The 25,712-nt window shown below is 47.7% G+C and overlaps 1 protein-coding gene across 18 annotated transcripts in view; it reads right to left on the bottom strand.

Annotated features, from left to right (window-relative positions):
- LOC140483251 (nesprin-1-like) overlaps window positions 1-25,712 on the bottom strand; it is a 585,321-nt gene that overhangs the window by 180,145 nt on the left and 379,464 nt on the right. For 9 of the 18 annotated variants that reach the window (XM_072581374.1, XM_072581377.1, XM_072581375.1 and 6 more), the window contains 9 exons: window positions 22,351-22,548; window positions 21,768-21,902; window positions 16,689-16,853; window positions 13,260-13,421; window positions 12,848-13,042; window positions 11,972-12,145; window positions 8,464-8,655; window positions 6,536-6,670; window positions 4,437-4,561 (listed from right to left, as the gene is read on the bottom strand). In XM_072581374.1, the coding sequence (XP_072437475.1) occupies window positions 4,437-4,561; window positions 6,536-6,670; window positions 8,464-8,655; window positions 11,972-12,145; window positions 12,848-13,042; window positions 13,260-13,421; window positions 16,689-16,853; window positions 21,768-21,902; window positions 22,351-22,548 (1,481 nt within the window). Of the gene's footprint in view, window positions 1-4,436; window positions 4,562-6,535; window positions 6,671-8,463; window positions 8,656-11,971; window positions 12,146-12,847; window positions 13,043-13,259; window positions 13,422-16,688; window positions 16,854-21,767; window positions 21,903-22,350; window positions 22,549-23,671; window positions 23,735-25,712 lie in introns of those variants that run through there. The other 9 variants (XM_072581386.1, XM_072581388.1, XM_072581387.1 and 6 more) reach the window with 5 other exon arrangements.

Genomic DNA, 25,712 nt, shown 5'->3' on the forward strand with positions numbered 1-25,712 from the left:
GACACACACCAAACACACACCAAACACACACCAGACACACACCAAACACACACACACACACCAGACACACACCCACCCACACATCAAACACACACACCCACCCACACATCAAACACACACACCCACCCACACATCAAACACACACACCCACCCACACATCAAACACACACACCCACCCACACATCAAACACACACACCCACCCACACAAACACACACACACCCACCCACACACCCACCCACACACCAAACACACACACACACACCACACACACACCCACCCATACCAGACACACACCCACACACCAGACACACACACACCAGACACACACACACCAGACACACACACACCAGACACACACACACCAGACACACACACACCAGACACACACACACACACCCACACACCCACACACCAGACACCAGACACACACACCCACACACACACACCAGACACACACACACACCAGACACATACACACACCAAACACACACACACCAGACACACACACACCAGACACACACCAAACACACACACACACCAGACACACACCAAACACACACACACACCAGACACACACCAGACACACACCAAACACACACCAAACACACACACACACCAAACACACACCAAACACACACCAAACACGCACCAAACACACACACACACCAGACACACACCAAACACACACACACCAGACACACACCAAACACACACACACCAAACACACACACACCCACCCACACACCAAACACACACACCAGACACCAGACACACACCCACACACCAGACACACACCAAACACACACACACCAGACACATACACACCAGACACATACACACCAGACACATACACACACACCCACACATACCAGACACACACACACCAGACACACACACACACCAGACACACACACACACCAGACACACACACACCAGACACACACACTCACCAGACACACACACTCACCAGACACACACACTCACCAGACACACACACTCCAAACACACACACACACCAGACACACACCAAACACACACACACCAAACACACACCAAACACACACACACCAAACACACACCAAACACACACACACACCAGACACACACCAAACACACACACACCAAACACACACACTCCACACACACCAGACACACACCAAAACACACACACCAGACACACGCCAAATCACACCAAACACACACACACACCAGACACACACCAAACACACACACACACACCAGACACACACCAAACACATACACACCAGACACACACACACACCAGACACATACACACACACACACCAGACACATACACACACACACATACCAGACACATACACACACACACATACCAGACACATACACACACACATACCAGACACATACACACACACACATACCAGACACATACACACACACACACACACACACACCAGACACACACCAAACACACACCAGACACACACCAAACACACACCAAACACACACCAGACACACACCAAACACACACCAGACACACACCAAACACACACACCAGACACACACCAAACACACACCAAACACACACACACCAAAACACACACGCACCAGACACACACCAAAACACACACACACCAGACACACACCAAACACACACACACACCAGACACACACCAAACACACACACACACCAGACACATACACACACATACCAGACACATACACACACACACACACACACACCAGACACACACCAAACACACACACCAAACACACACCAGACACACACACCAGACACACACCAAACACACACCAAACACACACCAGACACACACCAGACACACACCAAAACACACACACCAGACACACACCAAAACACACACACCAGACACACACCAAACACACACACACACCAGACACACACCAAACACACACACACACCAGACACACACCAAACACACACACACACCAAACACACACACACACCAGACACACACCAAACACACACACACACCAAACACACACACACACCAGACACACACCAAACACACACACACCAGACACACACCAGACACACACACACCAGACACACACCAAACACACACACACACCAGACACACACCAAACACACACACACACCAAACACACACACACCAGACACACACACACACCAGACACACACACACCAGACACACACACACCAGACACACACACACACCAGACACACACACACACCAGACACACACACACACCAGACACACACACACACCAGACACACACACACACCAGACACACACACACACCAGACACACACACACACCAGACACACACACACACCAGACACACACCAGACACACACACACACCAGACACACACCAGACACACACCAGACACACACACACCAGACACACACCAAACACACACACACCAGACACACACCAAACACACACACACCAGACACACACCAAACACACACACACCAGACACACACACACCAGACACACACCAAACACACACCAAACACACACACAGACACACACCAAACACACACCAGACACACACACACACACCAGACACACACACGCACCAGACACACACACGCACCAGACACACACACGCACCAGACACACACCAAACACACACACTCCACACACACCAGACACACACCAAAACACACACACCAGACACACACCAAAACACACCAAACACACACACACACCAGACACACACACACACCAGACACACACCAAACACACACACACACCAGACACACACCAAACACATACACACCCACCAGACACACACCAAACACATACACACCAGACACATACACACACACCAGACACATACACACACACACATACCAGACACATACACACACACACACACCAGACACACACCAAACACACACACACACACACCAGACACACACCCACACCAAACACACACACACACCAGACACACACACACACCAGACACACACACACACCAGACACACACCAAACACACACCAAACACATACACACCAGACACACACACACCAGACACATACACACACACACCAGACACATACACACACACACACACCAGACACATACACACACACACACACCAGACACATACACACACACACACACACCAGACACATACACACACACACACACACCAGACACATACACACACACACACACACACCAGACACATACACACACACACACACACACCAGACACATACACACACACACACACACACAGACACACACCAAACACACACACACCAGACACATACCAAACACACACACACCAGACACACACCAGACACACACCAAACACACACACACACCAGACACACACCAGACACACACACACACACACACCAGACACACACACACACACACCAGACACACACACACACACACCAGACACACACACACACGACACACACACCAGACACACACACACACACCAGACACACACACACCAGACACACACACACACACCAGACACACACACACACACCAGACACACACACACACACCAGACTCACACCAGACACACACACCAGACACACACACACACCAGACACACACACACACACCAGACACACACCAAACACACACACACACACCAGACACACACCAAACGCACACACATACCAGACACACACCAAACGCACACACATACCAGACATACACCAGACACACACACACACCAGACACATACACACACACACACCAGACACACACACACACACACCAGACACACACACCAGACACACACCAAACACACACACACACCAGACACACACACCAAACACACACACCAAACACACACCAAAAGACACACACACACCAGACACACACACACCAGACACACACCAAAAGACACACACACACCAGACACACACACACACCAGACACACACACACACCAGACACACACACACACACCAGACACACACACACACACCAGACACACACACACACACCAGACACACACACACACCAGACACACACACACACACCAGACACACACACACACCAGACACACACACACACACCAGACACACACACACACACCAGACACACACACACACCAGACACACACACACACCAGACACACACACACACACCAGACACACACACACACACCAGACACACACACACCAGACACATACACACACACACCAAACACACACACACCCAGACACCAAACACACCCACACCAAACACACCCACCCACACACGAAACACACAAACACACACACGAAACACACAAACACACACCAAACACATACACGAAACACACACCAAACACACCCACCCACACAAAACACATACACACACACGAAACACACACCAAACACATACACACAAACAAACACACACACACACACACACCCCAACCTCCTGCCACCACCACCATCGTTGTAACCAGAAGCCCAGGTACTTACGTGGCCTGTGCTCTCTGCTCCTCACTGCCTGCCTCCACATTGCTCTGTTGGGTCATGATCTTCTCCCCACTGCTGGCCACTGACCGCAGCAGGTTCTTCTGCTCTGCCAGCTGCTGCTCCAACTCCTGGAGAGACATTCAGAAAACAAACCTCAACTTCCAGGCAACGGGGAACTTGTCACCAGTGAAGGGGGCGGACAACGTGATGTTACGGTCACCCCCCCTCCCCCCCGAGTCCTGTGACAGGGTCACTGCTGACCCAATCATTCATCCCTCACTGATTCTACAACCCAGCAACCTGAGCACTTCCACCTGGGTTTCAGGTACTTCCCTTGGTGTTTCCGCGAGTCTACCGAGTGCTGTGGAAAGGCCTGGGCTTGTGGCAAACCAACTTGTAGGGGCACGGACAAAAATGCTGAAGACTCCGCTGCCTTCAAGTTTTCTTCCAAACCTGGTGGGAAGGGTTCTGCGCAGGGCTGTTTCGTACTCTGGCCCGTTGCACTTTGCTCTCCTCCTCAGCTGACCCCGAGGAACCCCTCTGTTCTTATACTGACCCCAAACCCACGACACATCTCTCCTTCAGCTATTCAATTATAGTCACCTTGAGAAAGTGAGGCTGGGCCTGCCCTGTCTCTCCTATGGATCACTCCAGCAGACATTAGGAATCATTGCACAATGGGAGAATGAACATGAGGTGGGGAGCAGGTGGGACTGGGGGATTCACTTGCCTCAACAGTATTCAGGAGTTCGCTGGCCTGTCACACAGGTCATTGTCATTAACTTCTGATGCCAGTATAAGAGTCACAAGCTAACCACAATCCCAGCAGGGGTCCCTAATGTGCCACAATGCACACTCTAAATACCTGCAGCTCAGGTAACCCACATGATGTACATTAGACCAATTCCATCCAATAACAGGCAACCCTTCACAATGAAATTCTTTTGACATTAATCGTGGCAAAGAGGAAACGCAGTCTTGTTTTGAAGGTTCCCCCTTTGTTGCTGGCCTTATCCCTTAAATAGCCAACCCTGTACAACCCCACACCACAGTTGGAGGGACCCTGCACTGTGAAAATTGGCTGCACTGATTTCTACATGACAACGGCGACGACAGTTTACAGCTGGATGTAAAGGATCTGGAGATATCCAGAGATCGTGCAAGGTCACCCTTCCTCTTGCGCTGACTCAAACTCAGCAAATTCAAGAGGCACCATCTAGTCTGACCAGGGAGCACCCACCAGGTAAATCAACTGTGGTGGCATCGTAATTCGAGCCGGGACCTGCCTCAGTTCCTGCCGAAACGTCTATACTGCCAGCTGGATGGCAATCAGGTTCTAAGGCCGAACCAAGCTTTACCAATCGATAACCAACCCAATACCCAGCATCAGCAGGGGCTCATGTAGGGTCATCTTATTCTGTATATCTCAGTGCCACATGACACTTCCATTTACTGAAGTCGTTCACCCGGTACATACTATAGGGCACCAGTAAAATGTAATAAAGCAGAGCCTGAAAAGCCCATGTGGCAAACTGTTTAGAATCTCTACAGTGTGGAAACAGGCCCTTCGGCCCGACAAGTCCACACCGATCCTCCGAAGAGTAACCCATCCAGACTCATTTCCCTCTGACTAATGCACCTAACACCATGAGTAATTTAGCATGGCCAATCCACCTAACCTGCACATTTTTGGACTGTGGGAGGAAACCGGAGCACCCAGAGGAAACCCACGCAGACACGGGGAGAATGTGCAAACTCCACACAGACAGTCGCCAAAGGCTGGAGTCGAACCTATGACCCTAGTACTATGAGGCAGCAGTGTTAACCACTTGAGTGTTATCGAGCTATTGTAACTGACAATGAGAAAATATTTTTTCCAGCATTTCCCCCCTCCCCCCCCGCCACCTTCATTTTGTTCAGTGAGAATTTATCAACGTTCACAGTATTTCACTGTCTGCCCTCAAATGATCTCTTGAAAGCCCCAACTCAATCCATTCTGACAATCTCCATTTCAAAGTGGAGTGCTGGCCTTTATCGGAATAGGAACTCTCACCGCTGGCACTGGGCTTCCTGTGACCAATACCGGGCGATGGCTCGCTTACCTTCTGTCTCTGCAGGCTGTTCTGCTGGTGCTGATAGCGGCTGGCTCGAGCTTGTACCAGCCACTCCTGGACACTGGGGCTGGGGCGGAACGAGAAATCGAGCTCTGTATCCTCCTTCTCCTGCACCACACCATGCTTAAATCACACAGAAGAGAGGCACACAGTTACTTGAAGGGACTATACTTTCAATTCTACCAAACCACACCTCACTCTTTCGTTCTTGTAACCTGTTTGTTCACAGGATGAGGGTGCTGCTGGCCCATTTACGGCCCATCCCGAAATACATTTGGGGAAGGTGCGAGACAGTCACCTTCCCGACTGACTGCAGTCCTTGGGAGGTAGCTCCAACCTAGGTTCTGTCAGGAAGGAGCTTCAGGACATTGTCCCAGCACCAGTGAAGGGGGGGTTGTGCGCTTAGGAGGTGAATCTAAGCAGGTGGTCATCTGTCGCCCTTCTCCTTCCAGACGGTGGAGGTCATGGATATGGAAGGTACTGCCCAAAGAAACCAGGTTAAGTTGCTGCTTTGCGTCTTGTTAACGGCAAATCGCTTTGGTACTAATATTGGATGGAGTTTCCTAACAGTTTCAAGTCTTAAAAAGACCATTCCAGACCCAAGGCCCATACAAACGAAGGAGACCGGCAAATATCTTCAGTGACGTCGAGAATTCAACAGGATGCGGGGGGGTGTGGGAGGCAAATTTGGCTCACGTTCGAATGCTCGCAGAATCACACAGAATGTTTCAACACAAAACAGGCTGGGGTTTATGTTCTACACTAACTCACCTGCTCCCACTTTATCAGCATGCAATCCCAACCCTTTCTCCTTCATGAGTTTATCTCGCTTTATTAACTGCATGCATATTAGTTGTCTCAACCTGAGGATACAAGTATTTTCTGGTAAAGATGTTTCTCCTGAATTCCTTCCTGGATGTATCCGTGACCTTTTCCATTTATAGTTCCTAGTTTTGAACTCCATCAAATGTGGACACAGATGTGGAGAAAGTGAGAATGCTGGAGATCTGAGTCAAAAAGTGTGGTGCTGGAAAAGCACAGCCATTCTACAGATTTGACTGTTTTCCCGAGAACAGGAGGTTGAAGGGCCATCGGATGGAGATATTTCAAATAGACAAAGGGTTTGAGGAGGTACACCTCGGGATGTGTGATGCTGGAAAAGCACAGCCGGTCAGGCAGCATCCAAGGAGCAGGAGAGTCGACGTTTCAAGCATTAGCCCTCCATCAGGCATGTTGTGATGGAAGAATTTATGCTCGAAACGTTGACTCTCCTGCTCTTTGGATGCTGCCTGACCGGCTGTGCTTTTCCAGCACTACACATCCCGAGGTGTACCTCCTCAAACCCTTTGTCTATTTGAAATATCTCCATCCGATGGCCCTTCAACCTCCTGTTCTCGGGAAAACAGTCAAATCTGTAGAATGGCTCTGGCTTCAGTGATGCAACTCATCAACCACGGCTCTGGAATTTGGTGGGCACACAGACCAATTCACAGGGGGCTGAGCTGATACCCCTCCCTGGCTCAGAACAAAGTCAGGAAATTCCACATCCGTGTTTCACAATATTAACATGACCAATCTGTCCGTGTGTGTTCCTGGCTCAATGACACAACTGCCCCACTCCCTCATCAATGCCCCCATTATTCCACTCTGACATTGAACAGAGGCCAAAGCTTCCTGAAGGTTGGATGTCGGAGGGGGTTTCTATGAGGAAGGGTAACCTGGCAACAAGTATAAGAGCACCATGAAATATGGACTGGGAAAAGGTGACCTATCCATTTGCCTCATCATCTGCATAAAAAATAGAGAGAGAAGAGAAATTGGTTTGGATAAATTGTCTTCCTTTGTGGAATATTGCTGGGGTGAGCCCTCTGAGGTGTACAATACAGTTAGCGTGGGCACACATGCAATGACCTTACTTTGATACTGATTCTTCTGTCCTGCAACATTTTCTGCAGCTCCACCAAGCTCCCCTTCAGATTCCGGAGCTTCTCGATCAGGTGCTCTGCTTGCTCCCTGGTCTGCGGCTTCCCTTCCAAAAGGAGGTTCTCACTGTTCATGGAGAGCTCTGAAACGGACGCCACCTTCTGCTCGATCTCCACCAACATGTTCTGTCACAGCATAAACGGCAAGATCAACTCAAATCATCTCCCAACACACACGTGTGCAAAAAAACAGAGACATGTATGTGCACGTGCACATACGGACAGTTCTTCTATAACTTGATGGTTGCGTTCATGGGCAACCTCGCATGTTAGAAACATCACGCTTTAGAAACAGTGCTTAAAGTATTGGCGATGTAATCGCGTTACAGCCAACACAGGTTTTAAAAGTTTAGAAACAGTGTTCCCCAATTCGTCCATCACATTCGGTTAATTTGTGTTAATGATATGCATGCTATAGCAGAATGACCTGTACATACGCGTGCACACATACACAACGACACAGATCTGATTGATAACCTCCATGAAAGCCTGTGTATTCATCATGGGTAGCTGCCATTTTGAACCTTCGAGGTACTTCCTCCGAACACAGTTCAGTGCAACTCCTTAAAACACATTCATGCTTGCAAAGGTAACCTGCTTCACAAAAGTTAGTTCACGGATTACTGGCCGTATCCTGGTCAATATTCATCCCTCAACCCAACATGTGAAAGAGATTATCCAGGGAGCATACCTTTGGGATCCGGCGGCCCTCCAGTTGGCTGCTGTGGTTTTCTAAATCGCAAACGTGATTGCATTTCAAAAACGCCCAGAGGCAAGCAATCTACCAATCCAAGTTCATTATGAGCTGCAGCAGAATGCCCAGCTGGGAAAGGTCACAGCCAATGATAATGGTGACCTGCTCCTCATGGCCAAATTCCAGCAAGAGAGAAGCAGAACACTTCCCAACACCTCACTGACCGTTCCCCCACACAGCTTACATTTGGTGACGACGCTAGAAGGCCATCAAAAATTCACGCCAGCCCCAGCCTTATCTCAGTGCACTGGTAACCAGGCATTCGAGAGTGTTTCAGATGATCGGAGATTCAAGTCCCATTCCAGGCACTCAGTCACGAAATCTAGGATGATACTCTCAACATATGGCTGCATTGCCAGAAGTACCATTGTTTAGGCGAGCTGTTAAAACAGAGACCCACCTCCTTCTCTGGTGGGCTTCAAAGGCTCCAGGGCACCAACTAAAGAGCAGAAGACTTCTGCCAAGAGGCGCCAGGGTTTCCTACATGACAAGATTGGCTACAACAACTTGAAACCACTCCACTGACTGTCAAACTCTGCTGGGTGTGAACAGACATTCTGCTCGAACCCAGTGATGAAGAGACAGCAGCAGAACATTGAGACAATCAGAACACGATCAGGCGGAGTCAAAATGGTTTAGTGAAAGGGAAATAGTGCTTGACAAACCATTAGGGTTCTTTGAGAATGTAACAAGCAGGGTAGATAGAAGAGAATCAGTCAGTGTGGTACCTGGATTTAAGATGACCAAAAGATATGTAATAAGGCAGGATTCGAAAGGTTAGTAATTAAGGCAAAATCCTATAGTGCTGGGAAGATTGATCAGCATAGGGAGGGAACTGTTGAAGTCCACAGACCCCAGGACATCAATGTGGACTTCAACAGTTTCCTCATTTCCCCTTCCCCCACCTCACCCTAGTTCCAAACTTCCAGCTCAGCACTGTCCCCATGACTTACCCTACCTGCCTATCTCCTTTTCCACCTATCCACTCCACCCTCTCCTCCCTGACCTATCACCTTCATCCCCTCCCCCACTCACCCATTGTACTCTATGCTACTTTCTCCCCACCCCCCCACCCTCCTCTAGCTTATCTTTCCACGCTTCAGGCTCACTGCCTTTATTCCTGATGAAGGGCTTTTGCCTGAAACGTCAATTTTGCTGCTCCTTGGGTGCTGCCTGAACTGCTGTGCTCTTCCAGTACCACTAATCCAGAATCTGGTGTCCAGCATCTGCAGTCATTGTTTTAACATAGGGAGGGAACTGGCTGACTAATAGCAAGGTAGACAGACTGGGCAGGTAGGTTAGTTATATCGGTAGTAGATAAGTCATTTTTAGGATAGCAAGCTGTAACTTGTGTCTGTTGCAGGGAACAGTGCTAGGGCCTCAACTATTTACAATTTACATTCATGACTTGGATGAAGAGACAAGCGGTACTGTGGCCAGATTTACTGATGATACCAAAGATCAGTAAGAAAGCACAGTGAGAGGTCACTGCACATAATCTGCAAAGGGACATAGGCAGGTTAAGTGAGTGGATGAAAAAAGACAGCAGACGGAATTTAATGTGGAAAAGTGTGAAGTCATCCACAGTGGCAGGCCAAACTGAAAAGCAGATTATTATTTAAATAGAACAAAACCGTAGAAGACCCTGGTACAGAGGGACCTGGTGTCGTTCTACACAGGTCAGATCAGGCAAGTATTGCAAGGAATTAAGAAAGCAACCTGAACATTACCCTTTAGTGCAAGCGGAGTATAAAAGTAGGGAAGTCTTGATGCAACTATACAGGGTACAATCGAGCTGAAAATGTGTTGCTGGAAAAGCGCAGCAGGTCAGGCAGCATCCAAGGAACAGGAGAATCAACGTTTTGAAGAAGCCCTTCTTGAAGAAGGGCTCATGCCCGAAACGTCGATTCTCCTGCTCCTTGGATGCTGCCTGACCTGCTGAGCTATTCCAGCAACACATTTTCAGCTCTGATCTCCAGCATCTGCAGTCCTCACTTTCTCCTAGGGTACAATCGAGACCTCACTTAGAGCACAGTGTACAATTTTGATCACCTTACTTAAGGAGTTAACATTCACTTGGCCAATTCATAGGGTGAGAGGTTTGTCTTATCAAAAGCAATTGAGCAGGTTGGGCCTAGGTTGGGCAATGGGCCTCACTGGAGTCTACAAGAATGAGGAGCTTCTTATTCAAATACGTAAGATCCTGAGGGAGCTTGTCAGGGAGCTGGGACAATATTTCCTCATGAGGGGAATTCTAGAATGAGGGGACACAGTTTCAAAAGAAAGGATCACCTATTTAAGACAGAGTGAGAAGGAATTTCTTCTTTCTGAAGGTTGTTACAGTCTAGAATGTTCTGCCCAGCGAGCGGTGGAGGCTAGTGGATCATTGAAGGTATTTAAGGTTGAAGTGGTCATGTTTTTAATTGACAAGTGAGAGGTTAAAGGGACAAGCATGAAAATGATGAACTTAAGAGCAGTGATGATCTCATTGACTGGTGTAGCAGGGTTGAATGACCCACTCGTGCTCCTGTTCCTTGTATTCTTCTGTAAGTTGTTCAGACATTATGCAAATCCAACATTTCTGTCCTAGCTCAAAAGTGATTTCATCACACCTCAATTAAATAAAATCTAGGCATGCAAGGAAAGTAAATCTCTATTGTCTGTTCATCTTTGAGCTTGAATCAATACCTGACAATCGTTGAGCTGTTCATCCATGTCCATCTGTTCCTTGGGAACCTTCAGTGTTGCATCCAGTATGGCCTTTGTAATTAGAAGCCAATTGTCCAGTTCATCAGCCTCACTGCGATACACTTGGAGAGCTTGCTCCTGACGCTGTTGCTCTTCCTGTTCATTCAGCCTCTCCTAAAAGAAAAGAAAATTAAAACCGTGCATTTATACACAACCATGAGCTTATACACAACGGTCACTGCTCAAGATGTGGCCCACTCGATATTAGGGACCCCTTTTCTGATCACCTCTAGTCAGCTCACAATTGGGCCTACAAGTGTGTTGTCTTAATTCTCCAACGTACGCTCGACGCTCCATCCTTTGTCTGCCACATGACAACCTTCTAACCACAATACCGAGGTAAACCTTTGGCAAAGGCTGTGGTATAGTGGTAATGTCACCTGGTCAGTAACACAGAAGTCCAGGCTAAACTTCTCAGGAGCACAGATTCACACCCTCCGCCAACACCACAGCCGGTGGAATTTAGGTTTAACGAATAAAAGCTGTAATGGATGGTGAGTCAGAGTAATGGCGACCATGAAACTGCTAACAGTTGTTGTAAAAAGCCATCTTGATTCATTAAGTATCAGCAGAAAGGAAATCTGCCATCCTTCCCTGGGCTGGCCTACATGTGACTCCAGACCCAGACCAGTGGTCTCTGAAATAGCCAAGCAAGCCACTTAATTCCAGGACAATTTGGGATCGGCAACAAATGCTTTACATCCTGTCAAGAATAAATTTTTACAAAATTTTCTATTTCTAATGATGCTGACCTTTGCTTCTTTAAGTCTCTGTTACCAGGAAAGCGTGTGGGGAGAGCATTCAGGGTCTACAAACCTCAAGAAGTTGCTTCTTTCCCAATGCTTTCATCTTGATGGTGGCCATGCGCTCTGCGAGCACGGTTAGCGTGGACTGCATAGCCAGCTGGTCAGACGTATCTGTGTCCATAGTGTCAGACACTAGCTCTTCGGCAAAACAGATCTGCAGTTCATTGATCTCATCCTGGAGTGTCACAATCTCTTCCATCAGCGCCTGGGAACAGACAGAGCCACAAATATCCTTAATCCAAATCCAACCAAGATTCAAAGTTCAATGGACGCTGTGATAAAAGTGTGCAGAGTCCGACTGGTCCCAAGGGCTCGCTCTGAAAGCAGCACATGCCTGTACATCAGGGAGATAAGTGTCTGGACAGCAAAGTCCATCAATAGCAGTAATGAGTGAATCAGGCACAGCTACACACACACCATACCTGGTGAGCAGCCACCTGGACATCATGGCTCTGGCTAGCATCGAGCGCCTCCCCCAGCTTCCCTTCGATCGACTCCATCTTGGCCGAGACAGACTGCACGGAATCCTGATATTTCTGCTGTCGTTCAAGGGCCTCATAAAGAGTCCGCTGCTTTTCACTGATCTGTAGCGGGAAGGGTTAGAGGGCAAATATTTACACAGCAAATACTGGGAGATAGCAGGTTATCATGCAACTTCGTTAATAGACCTTCTTTCACATCCCATGTGATCAGAGCGATCTTCCCAGAAACCATGGACAGTGAGGAAAATAATGCCAGTCTCTCCGACACACATACAAATAAAGACTCATGCACATGTAGACACTCACACATGCACACGTGCACAGACACAAACGTGCAGACATGCAAAGACACGCAGGCACATGCATACATGTGCAGACACGCATTTACATACACAGGCGCACACATGTACAGACATGCAGACACACATTACATGTAGACACGTAGACACACGCATACATGCACACATGCAGACATGCACAGACACGCACAGGCAGACATGCACAGACGCAGACACGCATTACATGCAGACACGCAAACTCACACATACATACAGTATACACACATGTAGACATGCACAAACACACACACAAACGTGCACAGACCCACACACACAGACATACACAGACCCACACACACAGACACACATACATGCACAGACACAGGCAGTTACACGCACACATGAGCACACACACATTTCCTCTTTTGTCTTCATGGCCGTCCACCTGATGCCATAACAACAATTTTCCCTGTCCAATCAGCTCCCTCCTCCTACAGTAACACCATCGTTCTGCCCTTCCTCCAGTGTTCCTCATTCTCAGGAAGCAATGCTGCTGGATGATGTTGTGGTGATAGTGTCACTGACCTGGTCATTCTGAGGCTCACATCTCACAGCAGCTGATGGGATTTACATTCTGTTAGTTATTGGGAATGAAGTGATCATCTCAGTGACGATAACCAAACCTCACGTGGTTTACCAATGCTCTTTTGGGAAGAAAATCGCACTTTTGTTTGGTCTGGCTCACATGTGACTCCAGACCTGCCTGCACTACCGTTAACTTGGTCTTAATGTCCTCCTAAAATGGCATAGCAAACCCGCTGTTGTACCAAAGCACTGCAAATGTCTTTCTAGTCGCATTCATCTTTCTATATTGGCATGCAGACATCAGGCTGATATACCAGTCTGGAGGAGTGCCAGATTGTCAAAGGTATTGCTGTTCATGTCAAGACATTAAACCAAAGTCCCTCTGCCTGCTCCGTTTTCGTTCTTTCACGGGAGATGGGCCAGTGTTTGTGCCCATCTCTTACTATCTTTGTGGAGGGGCTGTTAAGCCAGTTCCTTGAGCGGTTGCCGTGGTTTCGTTTCCATGGCGTGTAAGCCTTTTCAGGGGACAGTGAAGAGTCAATCACATATTTATCAGTCAGTCAGTAAGGGTGACAGATTTCCTTCCCAAAGAGCATCAGTGAATCTGTTAGCCAACAACTGAAGATAGTTTCAACACACCATCATCGTTTCAATTCTAAGAGTGTTAAGAACTGAACCTCTAAAAGGTAATTCAATTTAAATTCCACCAGCTACTGTGGAATTTGAACCCATCCTCCATTTACTTAGGCCTCTGGATTACAAACACACTAAACCACCATTGCCCTGAATGTAAAACAGCCCATGGGATTAGTTAAAGAAGAACAGTGGTGTTCTCCCCAGTGACCTACGCAACATCACTGAAACACATTAGCTGGCCATTCACCTCATATGAAATTTGGATTCCAACATTAAAATAGGGACTACCCTTCAAACGAACTTCATAAATAACTTATGAGTGGCACTTGGGACACGAGAAGAATTAGAACAAGAATCCCTACCGTGTAGAAACAGGCCCTTTGGTCCAAAGGTCCACACTGAACCTCCAAACAGTAACCACCCAGACCCATCCCCCACCCTACATTTAATCCTGACTAATGCGCCTAACCTATGCATCCCTGGGCACTACGGGCAATTGAGCACAGCCTATTCACCTAACCTACACATACCTAACACTACGGGCAACTTAGCATGGCCAATTCACCTGACCTGCAAATCTCTGGACTGTGGGAGGAAACCGGAGCACCCAGATGAAACCCACGCAGAACCCTGAGAACATGCAAATTCCACACAGTCAGTCGCCTGAGGCTGGAATTGAACCTGGGTCCCTGGCGCTGTGAGGCAGCAGTGCTAACCACTGAGCCACCGTGACACCACATCTTGGGGCTGTGAAAATTTCAACACATTTTAAATAAAATAAATTGCATTTAATGTTGAAAAATACTACCCTTCATCATCACCATTTGTCCAGTTAATAATCCCCCTCACCATACAGAATCATAGAATCCTTACCATAGGAAAGCAGGCCCTTCGGTCCATCAAGTCTGCACCGACCCTCCGAAGACCATCTGACCCAGACACACACCCCTACCACATCCCTGTAACCCTGCATTTCCCATGGCTAATTCACCTAACCTACACAACCCTGAACACTATGGACAAGTTTGCAATGGCCAATCCACTCAACCTGCACATCTTTGGACTGTGTGTGGAAACATACACAGACATAAGTAGAACGTGGAAACTCCACACAGACAGACAGTCGCCCAAGGCTGGAATCGAAACCTATGAGAAAATTTCAAAATCCTTCCAACTCTGTCATGGAGCTTTCATTACAGCTTCTCCTCTTATGGCAGCCATGTTAATATGTTCTCTGCAGCACCCATGTTGTCTGGGCCTGTGCCCCCTTGTGCTCCTGCTGCATTACAGCAAGGCTTAGGGGCTCCAGAGTACTTGGGGGAAGTATGAATGAGCACTCCCAGATTGGTTGGGTGCAAGAGCTCCAGTCGTATAGCACAGATCTAACTGGCTGAGTGGCCTCCTCAGCATAGTTGCCATGGTAGCCATGCTACAGTCCACTTAGCAAGTGCTCAAATCCCACCGTGGCAATTGGAGAATTTGACTTCAGTTTTAAAAAGAATAATAATCTGCTGTCAGTAAAAGTGACCATAAAGATATCGGCGGTAAAATCACAACTAGAATGCTGTTACCCTTTAAAGGAGGAAGCCGTCCATCATTACCAGATGCAGGCTGGATGCAGCTCTTTCAGAATTAACAAAACCACTGTCAGTGATGAAAGAAATTCTGCTGCCTTCCCGGGGCAACAATAAGTACCTACCCTCACTAACGATGCCCCAGCCACAGGACAAATACAATTCCGTAACGTTAGCAGGAGCTGACCAGCAGCTTAGGATGAAAGTGGGGGTGCCCAAGAGAAACAAGCAAGGAGAAGAAAAGAGACAATAAAAAAAGGAAGATTATTCATCTTCCCCAGAAATCGCCAGCTCACCACATTCTTTAGAGTTTCCCAGGAACGCTGCAGGTCATCGAGTTTAGAGGAGGCTGACTCTCCCAGTGTGGTTTCTAATGGCTCCTGCAGTGATGCTGCGTTGCTCGTATCCTGAGAATCGGGAGCAGCAGTCTGCAATTCGTCCGCACCGTAGTAAGCACTATCCTGGAATCAAGAACACTTACAGTTGAGACTCTTGAACATCAGGTGCAGGATCAAATGACGACAAGCTTACAGGGTACAGGGTTAGAAATTTCGGATCCAGTGATCGCTCCTGTGTGGGTTGGTTATATTACATGTAATGTTTGAGCCACAGCATTACAAGCAAACCTGACCTCTCCCCATTCACCCCCTTCCCATGCACTTCTCAGGTCTCCAATAACCATGCAGCCCTCCCACAACATGCATCTCACACACACAGCACCTCATGCAAGCTGATCCTCACTAACTCCCATGCATCTCGAGTTACTGACAGGCACGGATACTGGTGTTCTGATCTCAGCTCAAGGACTCCCACCCTCAAGGATCAAGGAGAGTTTCAAAACAATGGGAAGGGCTCGCAGGCTGTTTAACCATTTGCCGGGTCAGCTCACCAATGCTCCTTCCACTAACGTCTCGCTAGTTAACTGACTTGTCAGACTGGGGTGGACAGGGTCAGCAGTCTCACAACATCAAGTTATAGTCAACAGGTTTGTTTGAAATCACAAGCTTTCGGAATGACTTCACCTGAAGAAGGAGCAGCGCTCCAAAAGCTCATGATTTCAACCAAACCTGTTGGACTATAACCTGGCATCGTGTGACTTCTGACTTCTGACTTCGTTAACTGACTACCAGTACCTTCTAGGTAAAAACAATGACTGCAGATGCTGAAAACCAAATACTGGATTCGTGGTGCTGGAAGAGCACAGCAGTTCAGGCAGCATCCAACGAGCAGCGAAATCGACGTTGATGAAGGGCTTTTGCCCAGCACCACTAATCCAGTACCAGTACCTTCTACCCAAAGCCATAGTTGGTGCTCGCGATAATAATGAAGCTGATGCAAACACATTGGGGACAGGGACAAAGAGGATGAATTTCGGCAGAGGACCTGCTCTTCTCTTGATGGGAGAAAGGGAGGAAGCTGGGTGACCAACAAGAATATTCATCCCTGTGCCTCTTTAAGAAGTAACATTATTTCATTATCTTTACTTCCATAGGTCAGTCTCCCCACATCCCTGTTCATAATTCACCTTGTGTGACAGCTGCACATCAGAACTGGCTCTTTTTGCATAAATTTGACTCCCACATTCCCCGCAAACATTTGGACAGTTTTGGTAGTCTGCGGGTGAGAGGGAAACGCTGTAGTATCCCTTGATTTCTGACCTCCAGTCCCCACAACCCTATACTGAGAGTGCAGAAATTTTTTGAAAATGTCTCTATTGCAAGCAGTCTGTGAGGTCTTGTGCATGATGATCTTGCCACCACGTTCCTCTTACTTCACCAAGACTACCATTCTCCCACCTCCATATCATGTTCCTGCTCAGCGTCACCTCAAGGGGTCTTCTGCAGAAATCCTCAACCATGCCTCTGTTCATTAATCCCTGCTCTCACCATCTATTCCACATTCTCACTTTGCACTATTCCACTAGATTAAATAGATTAGATTCCCTACAGTGTGGAATCCATAACCTCGCTGTAACCTCACTTGTGACAAATTTCACTTGGCCTACCACCCTTCTGTTTGTTGACTTGCAGTAATTCGATTGTAAACATACTTCATCCTTTTCGAATCCATTCCTTTTCCTGTCTCTTTAATCCCCTCCAGGACCACAACTGTTCGAAATCATTCGATTCCGCCAATTCTGGTGTCTTGAGCAGTTCGGAGCCACTGGATGTAAGTTTGTTCGCTGAGCTGGAAGGTTCGTTTTCAGACGTTTCGTCACCATACTAGGTAACGTCTTCAATTAGAGTCTCCAGCGAAGCTTCATTCAGAGGCTCACTGAAGATGTTACCGAGTATGGTGACGAAACGTCTGAAAACGAACCTTCCAGCTCAGTGAGCAAACCTACAGCCAGAACCTCAATCTGAGCTACAAATCTTCTCAGAACTCGTTAGCACTGAGTTACATCATTCCACCATTGGTAGCAATGTCTTCTGCTGCTTAGGCTATTGTTAGTTGCTGTTAAAACAGAAGTGGCGGAATTTGACTTGAACACTGATGAGGAGACATTTATAGATGATAGATGAGTTTGGAGGTGGATACTTGTGATGTTTACCTCTGTAAATAAAATACTGGGCTGAGTAAAGATTGGCATCAAAAAGTGTGGTGCTGGAAAAGCACAGTAGGGTCGGGCATTATCCCAAGAGCAGGAGAATCGACAGTTTGGGCAGAAGTCCTTCATCAGGAATGGGGGGGGGGGGGTGGAGTTCAAGGGGGCTGAGAGATAAATGGGAGGAGGGTGGGGCTGGGGGGGGTAGGTAGCTGGGAAGGTGACTGGCTGTGTTTTTCTAGCGCCACACCTTTTGACTCTGATCTCCAGCATCTGTGGTCCTCACTTTCACCTGAGTAAAGATTGGCTCTAGTTCTAAACTGCACCAGTTGCCTGACTGGAAGTGACCATTAGGGTCTGGAATTCTTTTCCTAAGCCTCTCTCCACCTCTCCACTTCACTCTCCCATCCTCCTTTGCACCAGCTTTTGTCGGAGACATTTACAGAGCTTGTGTGTTAAATTTTGTCTAATAAAAGCATTCCTGCGTTTTCCTAGATTTAAGTTGCTAATGAAATACAACTTGTTGGTTCTGTCAGTGTAGGTTATTTTATTCCCAAGAGTTTAAAAGAAGTTTGGGGTGAGGGGGGCAGTGAAGAAGAGGAATAACTCTTGCCCATGATGTATCCTTTGCACAAACTGCTGACCTGGTGCAGGAAGATCCCGGTCTGAAATCTGCTGTAAGGTTTGCGTAGGAGCAGCTTGATGCCAGGCTCACCATCCAGAAAGCCTCATACATGGTGTCGTTCCTGGGGGACATCAGAATTCCATAGTGGCATTCCGATAATGTCATCCGCTATGGATTAGGTTGACACCAGTAACAATCCAAGTCTACATACATCAGGAATAAACCCCTCCCAGCATCGCTGGAGGGTTGATATTTGTGGACTGTCTCAAAATCCCAGAGTAAGGAATTGTAGGGGAGTGGGAAGAATGTTTTGGGTCATTCACAAATCAGAAACAGATAGGCCAAATTGGACAGCAAAAAAGAAATTATTCGAATTATGGAAATGTGAGTAATTATGGAAATGAGGGAACTATTGACGAATGGTTGGTAGCAGAGACCAGATAGGAACGAAGTTTGCTAAGGGGAGAGTGAGGGAGGAGCACAGACAGAAGCCTAAAGATTTAGATATTTTCCTGTTCAGAGATGATATTACATACCTCTGGAGAAGATGGGTCTCTAGTCCAGAGGTAGGGATACTACCAGTGCACCACAAGAACTCTACAGCATGGTGATTTAGAATTATAGAGATGTACAGCACGGAAATAGACCCTTCGGTCCAACTCGCCCATGCCAACTCGATATCTTAAATTAATCTAGTCCCATTTGCCAGCACTTGGCCCATATCCCTCTGAACCCTTCTTGTTCATACACTCATCCAGATGCCTTTTAAATGTTGTCTGTGTACCAGCCTCCACCACTTCCTCTGGCAGCTCATTCCATATACACACCACTCTCTGCATGAAATAGTTGCCCCTCAGGTCCTTTCTACCTTAAACCTAAGCTCTTTAGTTTTGGACTCCCCTACACTGGGGAAAAGACCTTGACTATTCACTCTATCCATGGCCCTTGTAGAGATATACAGAAAGGAAACAGATCCTTCGGTCCAACTCGTACATGCCAACCAGATAAACTATATAAGTCTAGCCCCATGTGCCAGCATTTGTGGGGAGTCAATGGCCTAGTGGTATTATTGCTGGACTGTACATCCAGAGACCCAGATAATGTTCCCAGGGTGAGGGCTTGATTCCCACTATGGCAGATAATGGAATTTGAATTCAATAAATACAGCTGAAATTAAGAAGTCTAATGATGACCGTGAATCCATTGACAACTGTCAGTAAACCTGTCTGGTTCACTAATGCCCTTTAGGGAAGGAAACTGCCATCCTTACCTGGTCGGGCCTACATGTGACTCCAGACACACAGCAATGGGGTTGACTCTCAACTGCCCTCTGGGCAATAAATACTGGTCCAGCCAGTGACACCCTCATCCTGTGAATGAATAAAGAAAAAACGAGGCCCATATCCCTCTAAACCCTTCCTATTCATATACCCATCAGGTGCTTTTTAAATGCTGTAATTGTATCAGCCTCCATCGCTTCCTCTGGCAGCTCATTCCACACACACACACCACCCTCTGCATGAAAATATTGCCCCTTAGGTCCCTTTAAAATCTTTCCCCTCTCACCCTAAACCTGTGCCCTCTAGTTCTGGACCCCCACCTCCACCCCAGGGAAAGACCTTGACTATTCACACTATCTACTTTGATTATGATTTTATACACCTCTATAAGGTCACCCCTCAGCCTCCGACACTCCACGGAAAACAGCCCCAGCCTAGTCAAAGCCTTTCCCTATAGCTCAGTGCAAGTAACTCCGCGTGGGAGTATTAGCAGAGAACAGGGCTGGCTTCAATAGACAGGTGAGAGAGATGGGCTATGATACAGAGTCACACAACATGGAAACACATCCTTGGGTCCATGCCAACCATCAGCCTAAACTAAACCAGAGGAGGTAGGAGGGTTGAACTTCAATGTGTACGTTGAGAAATAGTAAGATAAACAAATGACCCTTTCTCTTCATGAATTTGAGGAGAAGATTCTTGTGTGCAGCAGTGACAATCAGCTCGGGATTGTATACAGATCTATAATTCACCTCTAACCAGCTCAACACAGGTGCAGTGCATTCCGTAGCATTATAAAGGTTACAGGACAACACCCATGCGAATGAATGAGGAATGGAGTGGCGGCGAGATCCACCACAGCATTGTGATGCCCAACTACTGGGAACCATGCAATGGGTGTCAAGGAGTAAGCGGAAGATAGTACCTGGTTACCAGACACATCAGCATTAGGTGAGGGAGAGCGACAAGCTGTTGGAGAGGAAAGCTCACTGTTGGTCCCCTCTTCCCCAGATTCCTCAGTGACAGGTGAGAGGAGAGTATGACAGCGGCCAGCTGTCATCTGATATAAACCAAGCCAGAGGGAACACAATATGATGAGAGAGAAAGAGAGAGAGAGCAGCAGTTACATTAAATCACACTGTAAAGCACAAATCATTGAAAACATTACAAGCTTTCTTTAGTAACGTGAAACTGAGTCTGAATAAAAAGGTGGCAAAAATGCAAATTAACCCGTTCCCCCATCCCACTTATTATCTGAGAGATATCTTCATCAGAGTGGGGAAATAGTTCAGGAGGGAAGGGGTTAACGTGCACACAGCAGGCAGTGGGATAAAGCAACTGATTGAAAGTGGCAGGGTAGGTGATGATATGTTAGCTCAGTCCGATGAGGGGGACAAAGTCAATGATCTTACCATGTCCACAGACGCTCTGCACAGTGTGGCAATAAAGCTAATTCAATTAAATTCCATTCAGAGAGAGAGAGAGAGGGAGACAGACAATGATCTTACCATAACCACAGACGGGTGCGCTGAGTGAGCAGCCATGGATTCTCCATCCAGCTCCTCCATCCCTTCAGAGAGCCCCTCCACCTCGGTGACAGTCAGCAGCATCGTGGCATGCTTTGCCTTCATGGTCAACATCTTACACTTGGTATTCAGAGCAGCAATCTGTTCCTGGTAGTCTTTAATCTTCTGGGCGAACGCCTGCTAAGACATCGTTCGGTGGGGACAAAGGAGCAGCTTAGAGCCTCAGACATCATCCGCCCCTTCCCTCCATCCCCCTGCCGAGGCAGCCAATGAGTGAGGAGATGAGGCTGCTGTTTAGATTCAGACTGAGAGGCAGGATCTTCAGCTTTGTGTGTGTGTGTGTGTGTGGGAGGGTGTGTGGGAGGGGGGGAGTGGGGACCAGAATAGGAGCTCCACACACAATCACTCACACCCACCCTCAGAGACTCTCTGAAGGCAATCTGCACTGCATACAACAGGAAATGAGCTGAGTAATCTCACTCTCTCTCCCATCCCCCCGCCTCCCCCTATAACCCAGAGCGGAAAAAAACACACAAAACACAAGACAGCTTCCTGGATACCGGTCTGACCCAGATCTGGGATGGAACAGCAGTGGGAGAACAGTGAGGGAAATCCACCCCTGCCTTTCCCCAGTGTGTGTGGTGGGTGGGGAAGGGGGCAATGAAAGAAAACAGGGCAGCAGTGGGCGAGTAACTAACTGGGTCAGATGGTGATGAGAGCAGACCGGTTCCTGCAGCCAGCCACTGTCTGACAACTCGGTGGATGCTAAATTCACGATGCTCGGTTATAAAAATAAAATCCCATTCAGAACCTCGGTGGAGAAATTGACCCAGTGTGGGATTTTTTTTAAAGCAAGTTTTATTTGGAGGGGGGGGGGGGTGTATATTCGCTGCGGAGGTGAAATAATGAACTGGAATACTGTGTATGCACAAAGGGAAAGTCTGCTCTCTCCAGGTACCCCCGGGTAGGGAGAGCTGTGCAGCGGGAGGCTGGGATTGGGGTTCAGGGAGTGAGTGAACCCCCCCCCGGGGGAGTAGGGGGTTCAGACCCTTCCCTCCACCCGCTGGGAGATTCAGAACTAACCCGGAGCCAGGACGCGGGCCGCAACACAAGATGCAACGCTCCTGAAACAAACAAAAACAACTCCAAATGAAGAGGTCGACCCGATGCAAACCGCCGGGGGGGGCTTCTCCTGATCACGAAAACACACCGCCAATACCTGCTCCCGGACTGGCTCTGGAACCTTGGGCTCGTCAGGTCCCCCTCCCCCCCGTCAGCCGACTCTCAGAGCTGCCGGACTCACCCACCTCCCCACAGTTTCACCGTTAAGCACAGCAATGCAAAGTCTCATCAGCCGGCGGAGGAAGCGAGGACTGCAGATGCTGGGGATCAGAGTCAAAGAGTGTGTTGCTGGTAAAGCATCAGCCAGTGTTCAATGAAGGAGGGATGGAGATACGCTCGATTAAAAGGAGAGAAAAGGCTTTTGTTTTTTTTTGGGGGGGAGTCTCCAACCAATAATTAGAACAAAAAGAAAATGTATTTAAGACTGAGGCTGTACAGGACATTGATGAGGCCACTGTTGGAATATTGCATGCAGTTCCAGTCTCCTTCCAACTGGAAAGATGTTGTGAAACTTGAAAGGGTTCAGAAAAAGATTTACAAAGATGTTGCCAGGGTTGGAGGGTTTGAGCTACAGGGAGAGGCTGAACAGGCTGGGGCTGTTTTCCCTGGAGTGTCGGAGGCTGAGGGGTGACCTTATAGAGGTTTAGAAAATCATGAGAGGCATGGATAGGGTAAATAGAAAAAGTCTTTTCCCTGGGGTGGGGGAGTCCAGAACTAGAGGGCATAGGTTTAGGGTGAGAGGGGAAAGATATAAAAGAGACCTAAGGGGCAACTTTTTCACGCAGAGGGTGGTACGTGTATGGAATGAGCTGCCAGAGGATGTGGTGGAGGCTGGTACAATTGCAAGATTTAAGAGGCATTTGGATGGGTATATGAATAGAATAGGTTTAGAGGGATATGGGCCAACTGCTGGCAGGTGGGACTAGATTGGGTTGGGATATCTGGTCGGCATGGACGGGTTGGACTGAAGGGTCTGTTTCCATGCTGTACATCTCTATGACTGAGATTGATAGGTTCTTGAGTATCAAGGGTTACGGGAGAATGGGGTAAATGAAGAGTAATAGGGTAGGGGAATGGGTCTCTGGGTGGGTGCCTCTTCGGAGGGGCGGTGTGGACATGTTGGGCTGAATGGCCTGTTTCCACACTGTAGGGATTCTATGATTCTGTGAAACCTATCAGCCATGATTGGATGGCAGAGCAGACTCGATGGGCTGAATGGCCTAATTTCTGCACCTACATCTTTTGGTTGTGCTCTCCGATGGAAAATGCTGTGGAATCTGAAATAAAAACAGAAGTTGCTGGAAGGATCAGGCACTGTCTGAGGAAGAGTTGGCGTTTCAGCTGTTCTTCTGATGAGTCTTCAGTTAAAGGAAAAGGAAGGAAGATACTTCTCAAGGATATTAAACTGAAAAAAAAGTGCAAGTAAATCATTGCTTCATATGGAAGGTTTTAAGTGTTATGAACAGTGGAGAGAATATGACTTTGTGCGTGCGAAACCATGTCTCGCAAACTTCATTGTGTTTCTTGAGGTTGTGACCAAGAAGAGAGATGAGGGCAGAGCGGTAACAGTTGTCTATATGGACTTTAGCAAGGCCTTTGACAAAGTTCCACATGGCAGACTGGTGAGTAAGGTTAGATCACATGGGATTCTGGGAGAGCGAGACAACTGGGTATAAAATTGGCTTCTGAGTTTTGTAAGAAGGGACCCGAAATGTTAACTCTGATTTCTCAACACAGACCTGCTGAGCTTTTCCTGCAATTTCTGTTTTTGTTTCTGATTTCCAGAACCACAATTCTTATGGTTTTTAACAAAATCGGTTTGATGGTAGGAGACAGAGGCTAGTGCTAGAGGGTTGATTTTCAGGCAGGAGGCCTGTGACCGGCTGTTCCAGATTGCTCAGTACTGGGCCCACTGTTGTTTGGCATTTGTATAAACAATTTGGATGAGAATATAGGAAGTTCATGCGTTTGCAAATGACACCAACATTGATGGTACACTGGACAGGGGAGAAGATACAAAAGAATCTTAATCAACTCTGTGAGAGGGTATGCAGTGTGGCATCCTCAGAATAGATAGAACAGAGATGGAGAAACGGAAACAGTGCAATGATGACTGTGTGACATAAACAGGATGTGGTGAGATATCATTCAGGGACCTATGGGCGTCAGTGGCTGCTCTCATATGCAAAATGTACCTGAGTTCAGTAGGAACTTCCAAATGT

This window comes from Chiloscyllium punctatum, chromosome 11 (genome assembly GCF_047496795.1).
Source record: "Chiloscyllium punctatum isolate Juve2018m chromosome 11, sChiPun1.3, whole genome shotgun sequence".
In the NCBI taxonomy this organism is placed as follows: Eukaryota; Metazoa; Chordata; class Chondrichthyes; order Orectolobiformes; family Hemiscylliidae; genus Chiloscyllium; species Chiloscyllium punctatum.